The following is a 22031-nucleotide window of genomic DNA, read 5'->3' as shown; positions in this document are numbered from 1 at the left end:
GTGAACTGGCTCCTCCCTCTATGCCCCCCCTCCAGACCTCAGTATAGGAACTGTGCCCGAGGAGACGGACAACTTTGAGAGAAGAATTTACATTAAACTAGTGGTGAGATTCACACCAGCTCACACCATACAAAACATGCCACCTAACATGGCCTTTAACATAACCCATGCTAACGTGCATGCATAACGCAACAGCAACAGCTGTGAACATCTTAACACATGAGAACCTGTGTAAAAAGATAAAACGTAATTCTGCAGGAAAAATTAGCACTGGGCGGGCGCCCAGCATCCTCTACGGACTACGAGAAAAGGATTTACCGGTAGGTAATTAAAATCCTATTTTCTCTTACGTCCTAGAGGATGATGGGGTCCATTTTAGTACCATGGGGATGTACCAAAGCTCCCAGTACGGGCGGGAAAACGAGTTTTATGGTAAGAACTTACCTTTGTTAAAACTCTTTCTGCGAGGTACACTGGGCTCCACAAGGAAAGACATAGGGATCCGAGGCACCAACAGGCTCAAAAGCTTTGACTGTTCCCAGAATGCTTAGCGCCGCCTCCTCTATAACCCCACCTCCCTGCACAGGAGCTCAGTTTTTAGTTAACCAGCCCAATGCAGTAGCAGGAAAAGAGACGACAACAGTTAGTAGCCACATACACCACACTCTCACAACAGGAGAAGTGTCAGCGGCTAATGCCATACCAACCCAAAGAAGCTAAGTGCGTCAGGGTGGGCGCCTTGTGGAGCCCAGTGTACCTCGCAGAAAGAGTTTTAACAAAGGTAAGTTCTTACCATAAAACTCGTTTTCTGCTGCGGGGTACACTGGGCTCCACAAGGAAAGACATAGGGGATGTCCTAAAGCAGTTCCTTATGAGAGGGGACGCACTGTAGCGGGCATAAGAACCCGGCGTCCAAAGGAAGCATCCTGGGAAGCGGCAGTATCGAAGGCATAGAACCTTATGAACGTGTTCACTGAGGACCACGTAGCCGCCTTGCACAATTGTTCAAGGGTCGCACCACGGCGGGCCGCCCAAGAAGGTCCAACAGACCCAGTAGAATGGGCCGTAATGTGAGCAGGAGCTGATAGATCAGCCCTCACATAAGCATGTGCAATCACCATTCTAATCCATCTGGACAAAATTTGCTTGTGAGCAGGCCAGCCCCGTTTGTGAAATTCAAACAGCACAAAGAGAGAATTAGATTTCCTAATAGAAGCAATTCTCTTCACATAGATACAGAGAGCCCATACCACATCCAAAGACAGCGCTTTGGGAGACAGATCAGGAGAAACAAGTACCACAATCTCCTGGTTAAGGTGGAACGAAGAAACCACCTTAGGCAAAAAACTGGGACGAGTCCAAAGAACCGCCCGGTCACGGTGAAATATCAGATATGGGGAACTACAAGACAAGGCACCCAAATCCGACACTCTTCTAGCTGAAGCAATAGCCAGCAGAACCACCACCTTAAGGGAAAGCCACTTAAGATCAGCTGAACCAAGAGGTTCAAACGGAGACTCTTGTAATGCCTCCAAAACCACCGACAAGTCCCAAGGAGCCACAGGCAGGACATAGGGAGGTTGGATACGCAACACACCCTGAGTGAAAGTATGCACATCAGGTAAGGTCGCAATCTTTCTCTGAAACCACACCGACAAGGCAGAAAGTTGAACCTTGAGGGAGGCCAGACGCATGCATAAGTCCAGGCCCTGCTGAAGAAAGGCCAACAACTTGGCTATACTAAACTTGGAAGCGTCATAATGGTTAGATGCGCACCAAACAAAGTAAGAATGCGAGACCCTGTAGTAAATCCGAGCAGAAGCCGGTTTCCGGGCCCGCAACATAGTTTGAATGACCGCCTCAGAAAACCCTTTAGCCCTCAAGACGGAAGCTTCAAGAGCCACGCCGTCAAAGACAGCCGGGCTAGGTCCTGGTAGACACAGGGGCCCTGAACGAGGAGGTCTGGGCGTTGTGGAAGTAGAATTGGACGCTTTGACGATAGGCCCTGCAGGTCTGAGGACCAGTGCCGTCTGGGCCACGCTGGAGCTATGAGAAGCAGAATTCCTCTTTCTTGCTTGAACTTCCGAATTACCCTGGGCAGGAGTGACACCGGAGGGAACACGTACGGCAGCCGAAACCTCCACGGCACCGCCAGCGCATCCACGAATGCTGCTTGAGGATCCCTTGTCCTTGCTCCGAAGACCGGAACCTTGTGATTGTGTCAAGACGCCATCAGATCTACGTCTGGAAGGCCCCACTTTTCCACTAGGAGTTGAGACACTTCTGGATGGAGGCACCACTCTCCGGCATGTACGTCCTGATGACTGAGAAAGTCCGCTTCCCAATTCAGGACCCCCGGAATGAATATTGCCGATATGGCCGGTAGATGGCGTTCCGGCCAATGTAGAATCCGTGAGACTTCCTTCATCGCCAAACGGCTTCGAGTGCCGCCTTGATGATTTATGTAAGCCACTGTGGTGGCGTTGTCCGACTGTACTTGAACAGGACGGTTCTGAATTAAATGCTGGGCCAGGTTCAACGCATTGAAGATCGCCCGCAATTCCAGAATGTTGATCGAGAGGAGAGATTCCTCCTTGGTCCACCAACCCTGACGGGAGTGTTGCTCCAGCACCGCTCCCCAACCTCTGAGACTGGCATCTGTCGTCAACAGGGCCCATTCGGATATCCAGAAGGGACGGCCCCTGCACAATCGTTGGTCCTGGAGCCACCAGTGCAGCAACAGACGGACCTCCGGAGTCAATGAGATCATGTGAGACCTGATCCGGTGAGGCAGGCCATCCCATTTGGCTAGAATCAGCCTTTGGAGGGGGCAAGAATGAAATTGAGCATACTCCACCATGTCGAATGCTGATACCATGAGGCCCAACACCTGCATCGCCGAATGTATCGACACTTGCAGACGAGAAAGGAAACAACGAATCCTGTCCTGAAGCTTCAGGACTTTCTCCTGAGACAAGAACAACCGCTGGTTGTGAGTGTCCAATAGCGCTCCCAGGTGCACCATGCTCTGAGCAGGGACCAGGGAGGATTTCTTCCAGTTGATGAGCCACCCGTGGGCATGTAGAAACTGGACAGTCATATCCAGATGAAGTATGAGAATTTCTGGGGAATTTGCCAGGATTAACAAGTCGTCCAGATACGGCAGTATCCTGACCCCTTGACGGCGGAGTACCACCGTCATCACCGCCATAACTTTGGTGAAGACTCGCGGAGTCGTAGTTAAACCAAAAGGTAACGCCTGAAACTGGTAATGGAGGTTGCCAATCACAAACCTCAGGTATTGCTGATGTGACACTGCTATAGGAATATGCAGGTAAGCATCCTGTATGTCCAGGGAGACCATGTAGTCCCCAGGTTCCAAGGCCAGAACTATAGAGCGAAGGGTTTCCATACGGAACTTGGAAACTTTCACAAACCTGTTCAATGCCTTGAGGTTGAGAATGGGCCGGGAGGACCCATTCGGTTTCGGGACCAGAAACAGTGGAGAATAGTACCCCCGGCCCCTCTGAGCAAGAGGCAACTGTACTACGACTCCTGTATCCAGGAGGGTCTGTACCACCGAATGTAGAGTGTTTGCCTTTGTCTGGTCCAACAGGACGTCTATCCGGCAAAATCGATGAGGGGGTCGGTGTTTGAAGGCTATGGCGTAACCTCAAGTGACGACTTCCCGTACTCAGGCATCTGAAGTGGTCTTCAACCATTCCTGGGTATACCCTAGAAGCCGGCCCCCCACCCTGGGATCCCCCAGGGGGAGGCCCGTCCTGTCATGTGGCAGGCTTATCAGTCTTGGAAGCTGGCTGACGGCAGCCCAGGCTCTTTTGGGCATCGGCATACCAGGTTTGGAAGTGCGGGCCTGCTTGTTGTACGCCTGACCTTTTGCTTTACCTGAAGGACGAAAAGGGCGAAAGGAAGTACCTTTAGCCTTCGACACAGAAGGAGCGGTACTTGGCAGACAGGCAGTTTTGGCAGTAGCCAAATCAGCCACTATCCTAATTAAGTCCTCCACAAACAGAATATCTCCCTTGAAAGGGAGTACCTCCAGGGTTTTTCTAGAGTCCAGATCCACAGATCAGGATCTCAGCCACAATATCCGGCAAGCCAGGACTGACTTAGTAGAGGCCTTGGCTGCTAGGATACCGGCATCAGAAGCCGCCTCTTTAATATAGTGAGAAGCTGTGACAATATATGACAAGCATTGTCTAGCATGGTCAGAAGAGATTTCAGCTTCTAACTCTAGGGCCCATGCTTCAATAGCCTCTAAAGCCCATGTTGCTGCAATAGTGGGCCTTTGTGCAGCACCCGTGAGGGTGTAAATCGCTTTCAGACAACCCTCCACACGTTTATCCGTAGGCTCTTTTAGAGACGTGACGGTAGTGACAGGTAGAGCTGAGGAAACCACCATCCTAGCCACATGCGAGTCTACTGGAGGAGGCGTTTCCCAATTTTTAGACAGCTCTGGCGCGAGGGGATAGCGAGCCAGCATCTTCTTTTGAGGCACAAACGTCTTTCCCGGGTTTCCCCAGGGTTCCTGACGTATGTCCACTAGGTGGTCAGAGTAAGGTAAAACTTGTTTAACCACCTTCTGACGCTTGAACCTATCTGGTTTCTTAGGAGGGGCGGATGGCTCGGGATCATCCGTAATCTGTAAAATTAATTTAATAGCCTCCAAAAGATCAGGAACATCCACATGTGAACTACCCTCCCCATCAGCAGTATCTGTGTCAGAATCTGTGGGGTCGATGTAAGCGCCATCTTCATCAGACGAGGTGTCAGTGACAGCAGTGGATTGTGAGGAGATAAGAACTCGCTTAGAGGACCCCTTGGTCTTAGGCGAGCGCGGGTCAGACTTTTTAGTAGTCAAGGACTGGTTCAACTTCTTCAATTGAGCAGATAAATTGTCCGCCCAAGGCGGGTTAGCTGCGGGGACCACATACGGTTGCACCGGCATAGGAGGTCCCATAGGGGGTGTTAGTTTAGTAACTAGCGTATGTAGAAGCGTGGAGAAAGTAGCCCACGGTGGGACATTATGTACCCCCGTTGCCACAGTCCCACTGGGGGGCAGGAGCCCCCAGAACCAGAGCCCACAGCTGCTATAATCTCCTCATAGGGGTCTGTGGCTTCAGCAACACCGGCAGTGTATTCAGCCCCAGAACCGTTACCTTCAGAAGCAGACATGATTTAACTTGCAGTATTAGGATACACAGTACAATTGTCAGCAGCACAATACTTCTTACCCAAACCCCTGCGCAGTGTAGTCAGCACCAGCAGAGATAAAGGAGAGATATGGTGACTAAATCACAGAGAAAAATACGTAATACAGTATATCTTTGTGAAAATCCTATATAAATATAAAACATGACTCACCAAGCCCCCTCAGGTTATAGAATATAGGGATAGCAAGTTCAGTGAGAGACACGAAATGGAAACCACTCAGCAAGCTAATGCACACACATATAGTCACATGTAAACAATGCAGAGGTTATTACTAACAATAATACTGCACTGGACCAGTTTATATAGCTATGTAGTCAATAGATATAACACTGCACAGTAAGAACTGGATGTATATCACAGGGTACTTGTACCAGAGAACCCTGACTAAATGCACTCTTTCTTAACTAACACTGTCTAATTGACATGTAGAATACTTAAGTGTCATGTAAAGTCACAGCGCTGACAACCAGGCGGCTTTACACAGGAGGATTTGCCCAAGCAGTCCCAGGAACAGTGTAGCTGAGAGAAATGGCGCCCAAACACTGACAGGGACAGATATGCAGCTCCAGGGCGGGAACATTTGCTGGAAATGGCGCCCTGGGGCTGGGGGAGGGGCTCCAGGTCTAAGCCTTATGCCCCTGCTGGCAAAACCACCGGGTACTGTGGGCTACTAGTAAAATGGTTTTAAGGGAAAACCTGACCTGCACCCATGCCCTGATGATCTAGTGGGATCGCCTGTACTGCCACAGTGTCCACCGCCAGCGCGCGCGGCCCGCCTCCCACTGACCGCGCCGGATCACGATAAAGTACGGACCCACTCACCACCTCCCGAAGCACAGCCACGCGATCCCGGAGAGCCCCCGTCGTGTGTACCTGACTTTAGAAGAAAACCGGAGCCTCCTGCTGTAGTTACCCAGCAACCAGGGCTCAGGAGTGTACAGCGCCGCTGGGGAGAGACGGAGCTGCAGCAGTGAATGTCACTAGACATGTACACACTGCTGCAGCCCTTGAAGTCTTCACTTTTCTTCTCAAAAAGCTCTTCTTAGGGCTGCCCAGAGCAGCCCCTCTGTTATGTGCCTGCTATCTGTGGCACCAACTACAAAACTGAGCTCCTGTGCAGGGAGGCGGGGTTATAGAGGAAGCTGCGCTATGCATTCTGGGAACAGTCAAAGCTTTTGAGCCTGTTGGTGCCTCGAATCAAGATCCTACTCTACACCCCCTATGTCTTTCCTTGTGGATCCCAGTGTACCCCGCAGCAGAAAGTGCTAATGTTCCTGTAGAACTGACTGACCAAACTGAAGGTCGTCAGCAGCCAAGGTGTCAAACCTGTAAAACTTGACCCCTGACCAAGTAGCTGCTCAGCAAATTTGCAACGCCGAGACACCCCGGGCAGCCGCCCAGGAAGAACCCACTTTCCTTGTAGAGTGGGCCTTTACCGAACTCGGTAACGGCAATCCTGCTGTGGAATAAGCGTGCTGAATGGTACCTCCAATCCAGCGCGCAATAGTCTGCCTAGAAGCAGGACCCCCAAGCTTGTTGGGGTCATAGAGGACAAACAAAGATTCTGTTTTCCTTATCCGAGCCATTCTTGCAACATAAGTTCTCAACGCTCTGACGACATCCAAGGACTTTTGAAATGGCTAAGGTGTCAGATGCTACTGGCACCACCACAGGTTGGTTGATATGGAAATAAGACACAACACCTTTGGAAGAAAATGCTGATGCGTCCGCAGTTCAGCTCTATCGTCATGAAAAATCAAATAAGGACTCTTGTGTGACAGAGCCCCTAATTCAGACACTCGTCTGCCTGAGGCCAAGGCCAACAGCATGACCCCTTTCCAAGTGAGAAACTTCAACTCTACCTCTTGTAGAGGCTCAAACCAGTCCGATTTAAGGAACTGCAACACCACATTAAGATCCCATGGCGCCGCAGGAGGCACAAAGGGAGGATGGATACGCAGAACCCCCTTCACGAACGTCTGGACCTCAGGAAGGGAAGCCAACTGTTTCTGAAAGAAAATGGACAAGGCCGAAATTTGGACCTTGCTCAAGCCAGCATCCACACCCGCCTGTAGAAATAGGAGAAGACGTCCTAATTTAAACTCCACCGCAGGAGACTTCTTGGATACACGCCAAGATACATATTTTCTCCAAATACGATGGTAATGTTTGGATGTTACCCCTTTCCTGGCCAGAATAAGTGTGGGAATGACTTCATTGGGAATACCCTTACGGGCTAGGATCTGGCGCTCAACAGCCATGCCGTCAAACGCAGCCGCGGTAAGTCTTGATAAACAAACGGCCCCTAATGAAGCAGGTCCTCGCGAAGAGGAAGAAGCTGAGGATCTCATATCGTAATAACTCCTGAAGATCTGGATACCAAGCCCTCCTTAGCCAGTCTGGAGCAATGAGAATTGCTCGAACCCTTGTTCTTCTGATGATCTTGAGAACTTTTGGTATTAGTGAAAGTGGAGGGAACAGATACACCGACTGAAACACCCACTGGGTTACCAGTGCATCCACTGCTATTGCTTGTGGGTCTCTTGACCTGGAACAATATTTCTGAAGCTTCTTGTTGAGACGTGCTGCCATCATATCTACTTGAGGAACGCCCCAACGATCTGCTACCTCTGCAAAGACTTCTGGGTGGAGATCGTGTCTGCTGAGGAAGTCTGCTTCCCAGTTGTCCACTCCCGGAATGAAAATTGCCCACAGAGCTTTTGCATGTATTTCTGCTTAGAGGAGTATCTTTGTCACCTCTGCCATTGCCACTCTGCTTTTTGTTCCGCCCTGGCGGTTTATGTAAGCTACTGCCGTTACATTGTCTGACTGGATCTGTATGGGACGACCTTGAAGAAGGTGTGCCGCTTGATGAAGGCTGTTGTACACAGCTCTCAATTCCAGAATGTTTATGTGAAGGAGTATTTCTTGACTTGCCATCGTCCTTGGAAGCTTTCCCCTTGCGTGACTGCTCCCCAACCTCGGAGGCTTGCATCTGTGGTCACCAGGATCCAAGTCTGAATCCCGAACCTGCGTCCCTCCAGGAGGTGAGAACTTTGAAGCCACCACAAGAGTGAAATTCTGGCTTTTGTTGACAGGATTATCCTCCGGTGCATGTGTACGTGTGATCCGGACCACTTGTCCAGTAGGTCCCATTGGAACACCCTGGCGTGGAATCGGCCAAACTGTAGAGCCTCGTAGGCCGCTACCATCTTCCCGAGCGGGCGGATGCACTGATGAATCGATAAGCGTGCTGGTTTTAAAACTTGTTTGACCATCCTCTAGATCTCCAGAGCCCTTTGCACCGGTAGGAATACTTTCTGTGCTTCCGTGTCCAATATCATTCCCAGAAATGATAACCTCCTTGTGGGTTCCAATTGTGATTTTGGAAGGGTTATGATCGTGCTGTTAAAGCACCGTCAGGGAAAGTGCAATGTTCTGCACTAGTTTCTCCCTGGATCTCGCTTTTATGAGGAGATTGTCCAAGTATGGGATGACTTTGACTCCTTTCTTGCAAATAAAAACCATCATCTCCGCCATCACCTTGGTGAATATTCTCGGAGCCACGGAGAGCCCGAAAGGTAATGTTTGGAACAGATAGTGGCAGTCCTGCACCGCAAACCTCAGGTATGCCTGATGCGGCGGGTAGATGGAAACATGTAAATAAGCATCTTTGATGTCCATCGATACCAGAAATTCCTTTTCCTCCAAGCTGGAGATCACCGCTCTCAGGGATTCCATCTTGCATTTGAACCTTTTCAAATAAAGGTTCAGAGTCTTTAGGTTTAAAATCGGTCTGACCGAGCCATCCGGTTTCGGCACTACAAACAGGCTTGAATAAAACCCTTTTTTCTGTTGTGACACAGGAACTAAGGAAATGACATTGTCTTGACATAATTTCTGTATTGCGTTCAGCACTTTTGCTCTGTCCTGAACAGAAGCTGGTAAGGCTGATTTGAAAAATCGGCATGGGGAAGGTCCTGAAATTCCATTTGTACCCTTGGGATACTATCTGCAATAGCCAAGGATCCAGATCTGAGTGAACCCAGACCTTACTGAAAGACAGTAGACATGCCCCCACCCGATCGTACTGCCGCAGGGGAGCCCCAGCGTCATGCTGAGGTTTTAGCAGAAGTAGCTGTTGACTTCTGCCCCTGCGAGCCTGATGGTGTTGTAGATTTTTTTTACCCCTTCCTCTCCCTCTTCCTGCGAAGAAGGGGGTACCCTTTGCCTTTTTGGACTTGTTGGGCCGAAAGGATTGCATCGTATGAGAATGAAATCCTTTCCTAGGTGGAGCAGCTGCGGAAGGCAAAAATGCTGACTTGCTGATTTGTTGTTGAAATCATGGCATCCAGCTTGTCTCCAAAGAGGGCATCTCCATTGTAAGGAAGCGCTTCAATGTTCTTTTTTGATTCCGCATCAGCATTCCATTGGCGGATCCACAGCGCCCTGCGGGCTGAAATCGCCATAGCGGAGGATCTTGAACTCAGCAACCCAATATCCTTCATAGCTTCAACTAAGTAACCTGCAGCATCTTTGATATGGCCGAGAGTTAGGACTATTTCATCCCTGTCAACTGTGTCTATGTTAACAAGCAAGTTGTCAGACCATTTTTCCACAGCGTTACCCACCCACGCACAAGCAATGGTGGGCCTGAGCACCATTCTGTTAGCCGTATATATGGATTTCAGGGTTGTTTCTAATTTACGGTCAGCTGGATCTTTTAAAGAAGCTGAACCAGGGGCAGGCAAAACAATTTTCTTAGACAGCCGAGAAACTGAGGTGTCTATCATTGGGGGGAGTCTCCCATTTGTGCCTGTCTTCCTCAGGGAAAGGGTACGCTACACGTATCCTTCTGGAAAGGGTAAATTTCTTCTCTGGGTTAGCCCAGGATTCTTCAAAGAATGCATTCAAATCCTTTGAAGAAGGAAAAGTCACAACCTGCTTTTTATTTAATTTAAAATAATCCTTTTCCTCAGGAACCAGTGTTGTTTCAGGAAACTCCAGCACTTCCTTTATAGCAACTATCATACATTGTATGCTTTTGGCTAATTTGGGGTCTACCCCTCTCAAATCCCCAGTGTCGACGTCAGAGTCGGAATCTGTGTCTGTGTCCCCTTGCATTATCTGGGCCAGAGACCTTTTCTGGGAACTGGATGGGACCAGAGTGGATGATATGGAGGGGTCAGTAAACAGTGCATCCTCCACAGACTGCCTCCAATATTTAGTCTGTTGTTCAAACTCAGAGAATTTCTTTGCAAGCATTGACATATTCCTTTGCAACATTCTCACCCACTCCGGCTCCTTCTAAGAGGGAAGGGCCACCACATTACCCTCTTGTGTATCTAAAATGGGTTCTTCCTGGGAAGAACCCTCCCCAATGTCTGACATGTTACACACTTGTACACACACACACACACGGGAGCTATTGGGGACAGACCCACACTAAAGTCTGTCAGAGAGACACAGAGGGATCTGCCAGTCCACACACTGCGCCTTATTGTGAATTGTGGAAATATTACCCACTTACAGCGCATACCCCAATAATAGCCCCACAGACCTAATTATAATGAACACTCTCTGCCCCTTCTATAACACCCTGTACTTGTATCAGCGTTGTCATGAGGAGAAGCAGCGTTCAGGAGCTTCACACTGGAGTTTCTGCAGAAGAAAATGGCACCCAGTGAGTGTTCTGGCAAGTCTGAGGAGAAGCCCCGCCCTTCAGCCTCAGCAATGTAATATTTATACTGGCTGGGGATGGCACATTAGCGGCTGTACATGTATGTACCCTTTTTGCCAGTGAGAGTAAGGTTTTAAATCATGCCCTCAGAGCGCGCCGCCCCGCGCTCTGCACCCTTGTGCTGAGAGACATGGTGCGCGCTGTGCGTGTACCTGTATGCCGCCAACGATGACCGGAGGATCCCCCCTCTGCAGGACTCCGGTAATATACTCACCAGCCTTCTGACTTCTGGCTCTGTTAGGGGGTGGCGGCAGTGCTGTGAGAGTGAACGCTGGCCAGGCTTGGGCTGTGTTCAGTACCCTTCAGGAGCTAATCGTGTCCTGTCAGCGGAAGCAGAACCATTAACTAATTGAGAAGTTGGTTCCTACTTCCCCCCCCCCTAAGTCCCACGAAGCAGGGAAGCTGTTGCCAGCAGCTTCCCTGTAAAATAAAAAACCTAAGAAAGTATTTTTCCAGCAAAGCTCTGTAGAGCTCCACTAGCGTGCATCCAGTCTCCTGGGCACATTTTCTAAACTGAGGTCTGGAGGAGGGGTATAGAGGGAGGAGCCAGTTCACACTTGAAAAGTCTTAAAGTGCCGAAGGCTCCTGCGGAACCGTCTATACCCCATGGTACTAAAATGGACCCCAGTATCCTCTAGGACGTAAGAGAAATGTGCATAATTCCTGCATACAATGACTGTGAAAAACATGATTTTTGCATTTACAATGCATTAAGATAGGTAAAGCAGGCATTTTAGAGAGTACTTTCCTAGTAGAAGAAATAACCTACGGTCATTGGGCTTCATCTTTCTCAGAAGGGAGGTTCAGTGTGGCAGCGTGATTTGCAGCAACATTGAATTCCCCCAACACTGCACGATGCTGCATTTTGCACAGCAGGGCCAGGGGGCCATGAAGATACAATTGTAACCTTGTGAAGTTGGCAGAACCAGGGAGGCAAGCGGCCTGCCTTCTCAGGAAAGAGAATGTAATAGTCTCAGCATTACTGAGAGCCCGGGCCTGGGAAAGAAGAGGAAGTGTGGGATGGGCTACTGGAGTTCATAAAGACAACTTATGGAAGTGCAGCAATAGCACGTTTATCTAGAGCCCTATGCCTTTCATTGCAACACATTTAAAAATTAAACCCATTCTGGCTATGCCAATTATGGCCAAATTGGATACAAAAGAATCTCATACCATGTTTGGTACATTATTTATGTGGCCTGCTTGTAAATACAGGTAGATGACAGCTTCTTTGCTAAAGTCCATTATACAAACAGAACTAATATAGTCACTATTAAAGTGACTAGGAATTGGATGTCTCAGACAGCAAAAATAAGAATTTACTTACCGATAATTCTATTTCTCGTAGTCCGTAGTGGATGCTGGGAACTCCGTAAGGACCATGGGGAATAGCGGCTCCGCAGGAGACTGGGCACAAAAGTAAAGCTTTAGGACTACCTGGTGTGCACTGGCTCCTCCCCCTATGACCCTCCTCCAAGCCTCAGTTAGGATACTGTGCCCGGACGAGCGTACACAATAAGGAAGGATTTTGAATCCCGGGTAAGACTCATACCAGCCACACCAATCACACCGTACAACCTGTGATCTGAACCCAGTTAACAGCATGATAACAGAGGAGCCTCTGAAAAGATGGCTCACAACAATAATAACCCGATTTTTGTAACAATAACTATGTACAAGCATTGCAGACAATCCGCACTTGGGATGGGCGCCCAGCATCCACTACGGACTACGAGAAATAGAATTCTCGGTAAATAAATTCTTATTTTCTCTGACGTCCTAGTGGATGCTGGGAACTCCGTAAGGACCATGGGGATTATACCAAAGCTCCCAAACGGGCGGGAAAGTGCGGATGACTCTGCAGCACCGAATGAGAGAACTCCAGGTCCTCCTCAGCCAGGGTATCAAATTTGTAGAATTTAGCAAACGTGTTTGCCCCTGACCAAGTAGCTGCTCGGCAAAGTTGTAAAGCCGAGACCCCTCGGGCAGCCGCCCAAGATGAGCCCACCTTCCTTGTGGAATGGGCTTTTACAGATTTTGGCTGTGGCAGGCCTGCCACAGAATGTGCAAGCTGAATTGTACTACAAATCCAACGAGCAATAGTCTGCTTAGAAGCAGGAGCACCCAGCTTGTTGGGTGCATACAGGATAAACAGCGAGTCAGATTTTCTGACTCCAGCCGTCCTGGAAACATATATTTTCAGGGCCCTGACTACGTCCAGCAACTTGGAGTCCTCCAAGTCCCTAGTAGCCGCAGGTACCACAATAGGCTGGTTCAAGTGAAACGCTGAAACCACCTTAGGGAGAAATTGAGGACTAGTCCTCAATTCTGCCCTGTCCGTATGAAAAATTAGGTAAGGGCTTTTATAGGATAAAGCCGCCAATTCTGAGACACGCCTGGCTGAAGCAAGGGCCAACAGCATTACCACTTTCCATGTGAGATATTTTAAGTCCACAGTGGTGAGTGGTTCAAACCAATGTGATTTTAGGAACCCCAAAACTACATTGAGATCCCAAGGTGCCACTGGAGGCACAAAAGGAGGCTGTATATGCAGTACCCCCTTGACAAACGTCTGAACTTCAGGAACTGAAGCCAGTTCTTTCTGGAAGAAAATCGACAGGGCCGAAATTTTAACCTTAATGGACCCTAATTTTAGGCCAATAGACAGTCCTGTTTGCAGGAAATGCAGGAAACGACCCAGTTGAAATTCCTCTGTAGGGGCCTTCCTGGCCTCGCACCACGCAACATATTTACGCCAAATACGGTGATAATGCTGTACGGTTACATCCTTCCTGGCTTTGATCAGGGTAGGGATGACTTCATCCGGAATGCCTTTTTCCTTCAGGATCCGGCGTTCAACCGCCATGCCGTCAAACGCAGCCGCGGTAAGTCTTGGAACAGACAGGGTCCCTGCTGGAGTAGGTCCCTTCTTAGAGGTAGAGGCCACGGGTCCTCTGTGAGCATCTCTTGAAGTTCCGGGTACCAAGTCCTTCTTGGCCAATCCGGAGCCACGAGTATAGTCTTTGTTGAGGCGGGACGCCATCATGTCCACCTTTGGTTTTTCCCAACGGTTCACAATCATGTGGAAGACTTCTGGGTGAAGTCCCCACTCTCCCGGGTGGAGGTCGTGTCTGCTGAGGAAGTCTGCTTCCCAGTTGTCCACTCCCGGAATGAACACTGCTGACAGTGCTATCACATGATTTTCCGCCCAGCGAAGAATCCTTGCAACTTCTGCCATTGCCCTCCTGCTTCTTGTGCCGCCCTGTCTGTTTACGTGGGCGACTGCCGTGATGTTGTCTGACTGGATCAGCACCGGCTGACCTTGAAGCAGAGGTCTTGCTAGGCTTAGAGCATTGTAGATGGCCCTTAGCTCCAGGATATTTATGTGAAGTGATGTCTCCAGGCTTGACCACAAGCCCTGGAAATTTCTTCCCTGTGTGACTGCTCCCCAGCCTCTCAGGCTGGCATCCGTGGTCACCAGGACCCAGTCCTGAATGCCGAATCTGCGGCCCTCTAGAAGATGAGCACTCTGCAACCACCACAGGAGAGACACCCTTGTCCTTGGTGACAAGATTATCCGCTGATGCATCTGAAGATGCGACCCGGACCATTTGTCTAGCAGATCCCACTGGAAGGTTCTTGCGTGGAATCTGCCGAATGGGATTGCTTCGTAAGAAGCCACCATCTTTCCCAGGACCCTTGTGCATTGATGCACTGAGACTTGGCCTGGTTTTAGGAGATTTCTGACTAGTTCGGATAACTCCCTGGCTTTCTCCTCCGGGAGAAACACCTTTTTCTGGATGTGTCCAGGATCATCCCTAGGAATAGAAGTCGTGTCGTCGGGATCAGCTGCGATTTTGGAATATTGAGAATCCAACCGTGCTGGCGCAGCACTATCTGAGATAGTGCTACTCCGACTTCCAACTGTTCCCTGGATCTTGCCCTTATCAGGAGATCGTCCAAGTAAGGGATAACTAAAACTCCCTTCCTTCGAAGGAGTATCATCATTTCGGCCATTACCTTGGTAAAGACCCGGGGTGCCGTGGACAATCCAAACGGCAGCGTCTGAAACGGATAGTGACAGTTCTGTACCACAAACCTGAGGTACCCTTGGTGAGAAGGGTAAATTGGGACATGTAGGTAAGCATCTTTGATGTCCAGAGACACCATATAGTCCCCTTCTTCCAGGTTTGTAATCACTGCTCTGAGTGACTCCATCTTGAATTTGAACCTTTGTATGTAAGTGTTCAAGGATTTTAGGTTTAAAATTGGTCTCACCGAGCCGTCCGGCTTCGGTACCACAAATAGTGTGGAATAGTACCCCTTTCCCTGCTGTAGGAGGGGTACCTTGATTATCACCTGCTGGGAATATAGCTTGTGAATGGCTTCCAATACTGCCTCCCTGTGTGAGGGAGACGTCGGTAAAGCAGACTTTAGAAAATGGCGAGGGGGAGACGTCTCGAATTCCAATTTGTACCCCTGAGATACCACCTGAAGGATCCAGGGGTCCACTTGCGAGTGGGCCCACTGCGCACTGAACTTCTTGAGACGGGCCCCCACCGTGCCTGAGTCCGCTTGTAAAGCCCCAGCGTCATGCTGAGGACTTTGCGGAGGCGGGAGAGGGCTTTTGTTCCTGGGAACTGGCTGTTTGTTGCAGCCTTTTTCCTCTCCCTCTGCCACGGGGCAGAAATGAGGCGCCTTTTGCCCGCTTGCCCTTATGGGGTCGAAAGGACTGCGCCTGATAATACGGCGTCTTCTTAGGTTGAGAAGCTACCTGGGGTAAAAATGTGGATTTTCCAGCAGTTGCCGTGGCTACCAGGTCTGATAGACCTACCCCAAATAACTCCTCCCCCTTATAAGGCAATACTTCCATGTGCCTTTTAGAATCCGCATCACCTGACCACTGCCGCGTCCATAAACCTCTTCTTGCAGAAATGGACAGCGCGCTAACTCTTGATGCCAGTCGGCAAATATCCCTCTGTGCATCACGCATATATAGAAATGCATCCTTCAAATGCTCTATAGTCAGTAATATACTGTCCCTATCTAGGGTATCAATATTTTCAGTCAGGGAATCCGACCACGCCAGGCCCGCACTGCACATCCAGGCTGAGGCGATTGCTGGTCGCAGTATAACACCCGTGTGAGTGTATATACATTTAAGATATTCTCCAGCTTTCTATCGGCAGGTTCCTTTAGGGCGGCCGTATCAGGAGAAGGTAGTGCTACCTGTTTAGACAAGCGTGTGAGCGCTTTATCCACCCTAGGGGGTGTTTCCCAACGTGCCCTATCCTCTGGCGGGAAAGGGTACGATGCCAATAACCTTTTAGGAATTATCAGTTTTTTATCGGGGGAAACCCACGCCTCATCACACACTTCATTTAATTCCTCGGATACAGGAAAAACTACAGGCAGTTTTTTCTCACCAAACATAATACCCTTTTTAGTGGTACTTGTATTATCAGAGATATGCAATACATTTTTTATTGCTTCAATCATGTAACGTGTGGCCCTAGTGGAAGTCACGTTTGTCTCCTCATCATCGACATTGGAGTCAGTATCCGTGTCTGCCATTTGAGGTAACGGGCGTTTTAAAGCCCCTGATGGCGTTTGAGACCCCTGGACAGGCACAAGCTGAGTAGCCGGCTGTCTCATGTCGTCAACTGTCTGTCGTAAAGAGCTGACACTGTCACGCAATTCCTTCCATAAGCTCATCCACTCAGGTGTCGACTCCCTAGGGGGTGACAACTCTATAATAGGCAATTGCTCCGCCTCCATCTCATTTTCCTCCTCAAACATGTCGACACAATCGTACCGACACCGCACACACACAGGGAATGCTCTGATAGAGGACAGGACCCCACTAGCCCTTTGGGGAGACAGAGGGAGAGTATGCCAGCACACACCAGAGCGCTATATATAGACAGGAATACCACTATAAAATGTGCTTTTCCCTTTATAGCTGCTGTTAGTATTAAAACTGCGCCAAATTAGTGCCCCCCTCTCTTTTTTACCCTTTTCTGTAGTGCAGGACTGCAGGGGAGAGTCAGGGAGACGTCCTTCCAGCGGAGCTGTGATGGAAAATGGCACCCGTGTGCTGAGGAGATAGGCTCCGCCCCCTTCTCGGCGGCCTTTTCTCCCGCTTTTTGGTGAGTTCTGGCAGGGGTTAAAATACATCCATATAGCCCTGGGGGTTATATGTGGTGTATTTATGCCAGCCAAGGTGTTTACATTGCTGCTCAGGGCGCCCCCCCTAGCGCCCTGCACCCTCAGTGACCGAAGTGTGAAGTGTGCCTGAGTAACAATGGCGCACAGCTGCAGTGCTGTGCGCTACCTTGTTGAAGACTGATGTCTTCTGCCGCCGATTTTTCCGGACCTCTTCTTGCTTCTGGCTCTGTAAGGGGGCCGGCGGCGCGGCTCTGGGACCGAGCTCCGAGGCTGGGCCTGTGTTCGGTCCCTCTGGAGCTAATGGTGTCCAGTAGCCTAAGAAGCCCAAGCTGGCTGCAAGCAGGCAGGTTCGCTTCTTCTCCCCTTAGTCCCTCGATGCAGTGAGCCTGTTGCCAGCAGGTCTCACTGAAAATAAAAAACCTAAAACTAAACTTTCACTAAGAAGCTCAGGAGAGCCCCTAGTGTGCACCCTTCTCGGCCGGGCACAAAAATCTAACTGAGGCTTGGAGGAGGGTCATAGGGGGAGGAGCCAGTGCACACCAGGTAGTCCTAAAGCTTTACTTTTGTGCCCAGTCTCCTGCGGAGCCGCTATTCCCCATGGTCCTTACGGAGTTCCCAGCATCCACTAGGACGTCAGAGAAATATTGATTACAATATTCATTATGCTTATTTCTGGGAAAACTCAAATGTGAGCATTTTACCTAATATTCCCTCTAAACAAAATATAAAAGGAAATAAATTACCATTACATATCTCAAGATATTACGTCATATAAAGCTCTGATTGCACAAATATTTCTTAAATTAAAGTAGTTTTATAGAAATAAGCATTTACAAATTTATATATTTTTATGTGTTTTTACAATTGTTTTTGTGTATATATATATATATATATATTATTTTAATGTAACAGACTTGACTTTATGAGTTTTTTTATGTGATATAAGATTTGAGTTCTGGTTGAAAGTCCGTCCACATATAGGACACGTAAATGGTTTCTCTCCCGTGTGCGTAATCTGATGTCTAACAAGATTTGAGCTGTTTGAAAAACCTTTGCCACACTCAATACATACAAATGGTTTCTCTCCTGTATGAATGCTCTGGTGTCTAACCAGACTAGAGTTTTTGGTAAAACACTGTCCGCATTCAGAGCATATATAGGTTTCTCCTCCAGTATGAATCTTCTGATGTTCAGCAAGACTTGAACTCCTAGAAAAACCTTTCCCACATTCAGAACAAACAAAAGACTTCTCCCCTGTATGAATCTTCTGGTGCTCCACTAGGTTTGAGCTTCTGGCAAAGCACTTGCCACATGCTGTACAAGCAAAGGGCTTCTCTCCTGTGTGAGTTCTCTGGTGGTCAATGAGATTGGAATTCTTTGTGAAACTTTTTCCACAATCTAAACAGACAAATGGCTTCTCTCCTCTGTGAATTCTTTGATGGTCTACAAGAGTTGAGTTGCTAGTAAAGCGTTTTCCACAGTCTAGACAGCCATATGGTTTTTCTCCAGTGTGAACTCTCCGATGTGTTACAAGATGAGACTTTTTTGTGAAATATTTGCCACAAAGTGTACATACATATGGCTTTCCTCGCGTATGATGTATAACAAATTCTGATTGACCAGTTTCATTGTCTTCAGAGAAAGCCAGTATATTCTCTTCCTTCACTATGGCTTCAATTATATCTTCTGTGTGTTTACTCTCCTGAGATGCACAGTCAGATGTAACAGTGAAGTCCTTACCCAACTTGCCAATGTTGCAATTATTTGGTACTAAATTGATGCACTCTTTCTGCACACTTGTGTTAATTTGGTCACAGTCATTGGCAACAGAATGTTCATGTGAAATTTCATGGTGTTTTAATGTGTAAATGATCGGTTCTGTGAGGGCTTTCTCTTTATGCGAAGGAAACGCCTTGCTAACAATTCTCACTGGCTTGCTCTTTCGTTTGCTTATTTTATTTTGTGACAGGAGGTTTGTATTAAGATCAGGTTCAACAGTGGTGTTTTCCTCATTTGTGGAATCTGCAGAAGCAAAATAGGTGTTAAGATTCATCAAGACAACTTATGAAGCCATATATGTTATTTAATAGATATATACATACACACATAGTAATGAGACAAAACAATGCCCAGAACAGGTGGGGTTAATATAGTGGGGTGGGCTGGGTCCATTTATCAATATATTTTATATACACACATACATAAATATACTAAAACATTATGTCGTTTTATTGTGACTCATTGGGGTATATTGACTATACTGTAAGTACATTTTTATCGATAAAAATAGTGTGGAATAATACCCCTTTCCCTGTTGTAGGAGGGGTACCTTGACTATCACCTGCTGAGAATACAGCTTGTGAATGGCTTCCAATACCGTCGCCCTGTCTGAGGGAGACGTTGGCAGAGCAGACTTTAGGAACCGGCGAGGGGGAGACTTCTCGAATTCCAACCTGTAACCCTGAGATACTACCTGCAGGATCCAGGGGTCCACCTGTGAGTGAGCCCACTGTGCGCTGAAATTCTTGAGTCGACCCCCCACCGCCCCTGAGTCCGCTTGTAAAGCCCCAACGTCATGCTGAGGGCTTTGCAGAAGCCGGGGAAGGCTTCTGCTCCTGGGAGGGAGCTGCTTGGTGCACTCTCTTACCCTTTCCTTTGCCTCGGGGCAGATATGACTGTCCTTTTGCCCGCTTGTTCTTATAGGAACGAAAGGACTGCGGCTGAAAAGACGGTGTCTTTTTCTGTTGGGAGGGGACCTGAGGTAAAAAGGTGGATTTCCCGGCTGTTGCCGTGGCCACCAAATCCGATAGACCGACCCCAAATAATTCCTCCCCTTTATACGGCAATACTTCCATATGCCGTTTGGAATCCGCATCACCTGACCACTGTCGCGTCCATAAACTTCTTCTGGCAGATATGGACATCGCACTTACTCTCGATGCCAGAGTGCAAATATCCCTCTGAGCATCTCGCATATAAAGAAAAGCATCCTTTAATTGCTCTATAGTCAATAAAATACTGTCCCTATCCAGGGTATCAATATTTTCAGTCAGGGAATCCGACCAAACCACCCCAGCACTGCACATCCATGCAGAGGCGATGGCTGGTCGCAGTATAACACCAGTATGAGTGTATATACTTTTCAGGGTAGTTTCCAGCCTCCTATCAGCTGGATCCTTGAGGGCGGCCGTTTCAGGAGACGGTAACGCCACTTGTTTTGATAAGAGTGAGAGTGCCTTATCCACCCTAGGGGGTGTTTCCCAGCGCGCCCTAACCTCTGGCGGGAAAGGATATAATGCCAATAACTTCTTTGAAATTAGCAGTTTTCTATCGGGGTTAACCCACGCTTCATCACACACTTCATTCAATTCCTCTGATTCAGGAAAAACTACAGGTAGTTTTTTCAGACCCCACATAATACCCCTTTTTGTGGTACTTGCAGTATCAGAGATATGCAAAGCCTCCTTCATTGCCGTGATCATATAACGTGTGGCCCTACTGGAAAATACGTTTGTTTCTTAACCGTCGACACTAGATTCGGTGTCCGTGTCTGGGTCTGTGTCGACCGACTGAGGTAAAGGGCGTTTTACAGCCCCTGACGGTGTCTGAGACGCCTGGACAGGTACTAACTGGTTTGCCGGCCGTCTCATGTCGTCAACTGATTTTTGTAACGTGCTGACATTATCACGTAATTCCATAAACAAAGCCATCCATTCCGGTGTCGACTCCCTAGGGGGTGACATCACCATTACCGGCAATTGCTCCGCCTCCACACCAACATCGTCCTCATACATGTCGACACACACGTACCGACACACAGCAGACACACAGGGAATGCTCTTATCGAAGACAGGACCCCACTAGCCCTTTGGGGAGACAGAGGGAGAGTTTGCCAGCACACACCCAAGCGCTATAAATATATAGGAACAACCCTACAGAAGTGTTGTTTCCTTTATAGCAGCTTAATATATCAATATCGCCAAAAAAGTGCCCCCCCTCTCTGTTTTTTTACCCTGTTTCTGTAGTGCAGTGCAGGGGAGAGTCCTGGGAGCCTTCCTCGCAGCGGAGCTGTGCAGGAAAATGGCGCTGTGTGCTGAGGAGATAGGCTCCGCCCCCTATTTCGGCGGGCTCTTCTCCCGGTGTTTGTGAGACCTGGCAGGGGTTAAATACATCCATATAGCCCCAGGGGCTATATGTGATGTATTTTTAGCCAGAACAAGGTATTATCATTGCTGCCCAGGGCGCCCCCCCCCAGCGCCCTGCACCCTCAGTGACCGCTGGTGTGAAGTGTGCTGACAACAATGGCGCACAGCTGCAGTGCTGTGCGCTACCTCATGAAGACTGAAAAGTCTTCTGCCGCCGGTTTCTGGACCTCTTCACTTTTCGGCATCTGCAAGGGGGTCGGCGGCGCGGCTCCGGGACCGGACTCCATGGCTGGGCCTGTGTTCGATCCCTCTGGAGCTAATGGTGTCCAGTAGCCTAAGAAGCCAATCCATCCTGCACGCAGGTGAGTTCACTTCTTCTCCCCTAAGTCCCTCGTTGCAGTGAGCCTGTTGCCAGCAGGACTCACTGAAAATAAAAAACCTAATAACTTTTTCTAAGCAGCTCTTTAGGAGAGCCACCTAGATTGCACCCTGCTCGGACGGGCACAAAAACCTAACTGAGGCTTGGAGGAGGGTCATAGGGGGAGGAGCCAGTGCACACCACCGAGTCCTAAAGCTTTTATTTTTGTGCCCTGTCTCCTGCGGAGCCGCTAATCCCCATGGTCCTGACGGAGTCCCAGCATCCACTAGGACGTCAGAGAAATAAATACAAATTGATTAAAATCGACATTTAGTAAATATACCCATTGTGTGTCTACAAACGCCTTATTTGCAGTACAGGTTGA

General features: G+C 48.7%; 1 protein-coding gene across 4 annotated transcripts in view; it reads right to left on the bottom strand.

Moving 5' to 3' along the window:
- Positions 1–17937: 17937 nt before the first annotated feature.
- Positions 17938–22031, bottom strand: part of LOC134932437 (zinc finger protein 3-like) — a 49500-nt gene continuing 45406 nt past the window's right edge. For all 4 annotated transcript variants that reach the window (XM_063926868.1, XM_063926867.1, XM_063926869.1 and 1 more), the window contains one exon: positions 17938–19165. In XM_063926868.1, the coding sequence (XP_063782938.1) occupies positions 18039–19165 (1127 nt within the window). In that variant the 3' untranslated portion in view covers positions 17938–18038. The remainder of the gene's footprint in view (positions 19166–22031) is intronic.

The sequence above is a fragment of the Pseudophryne corroboree genome, chromosome 6 (assembly GCF_028390025.1).
Source record: "Pseudophryne corroboree isolate aPseCor3 chromosome 6, aPseCor3.hap2, whole genome shotgun sequence".
NCBI lineage: Eukaryota > Metazoa > Chordata > Amphibia > Anura > Myobatrachidae > Pseudophryne > Pseudophryne corroboree.
This window is presented reverse-complemented; position numbering and strand designations above follow the sequence as displayed.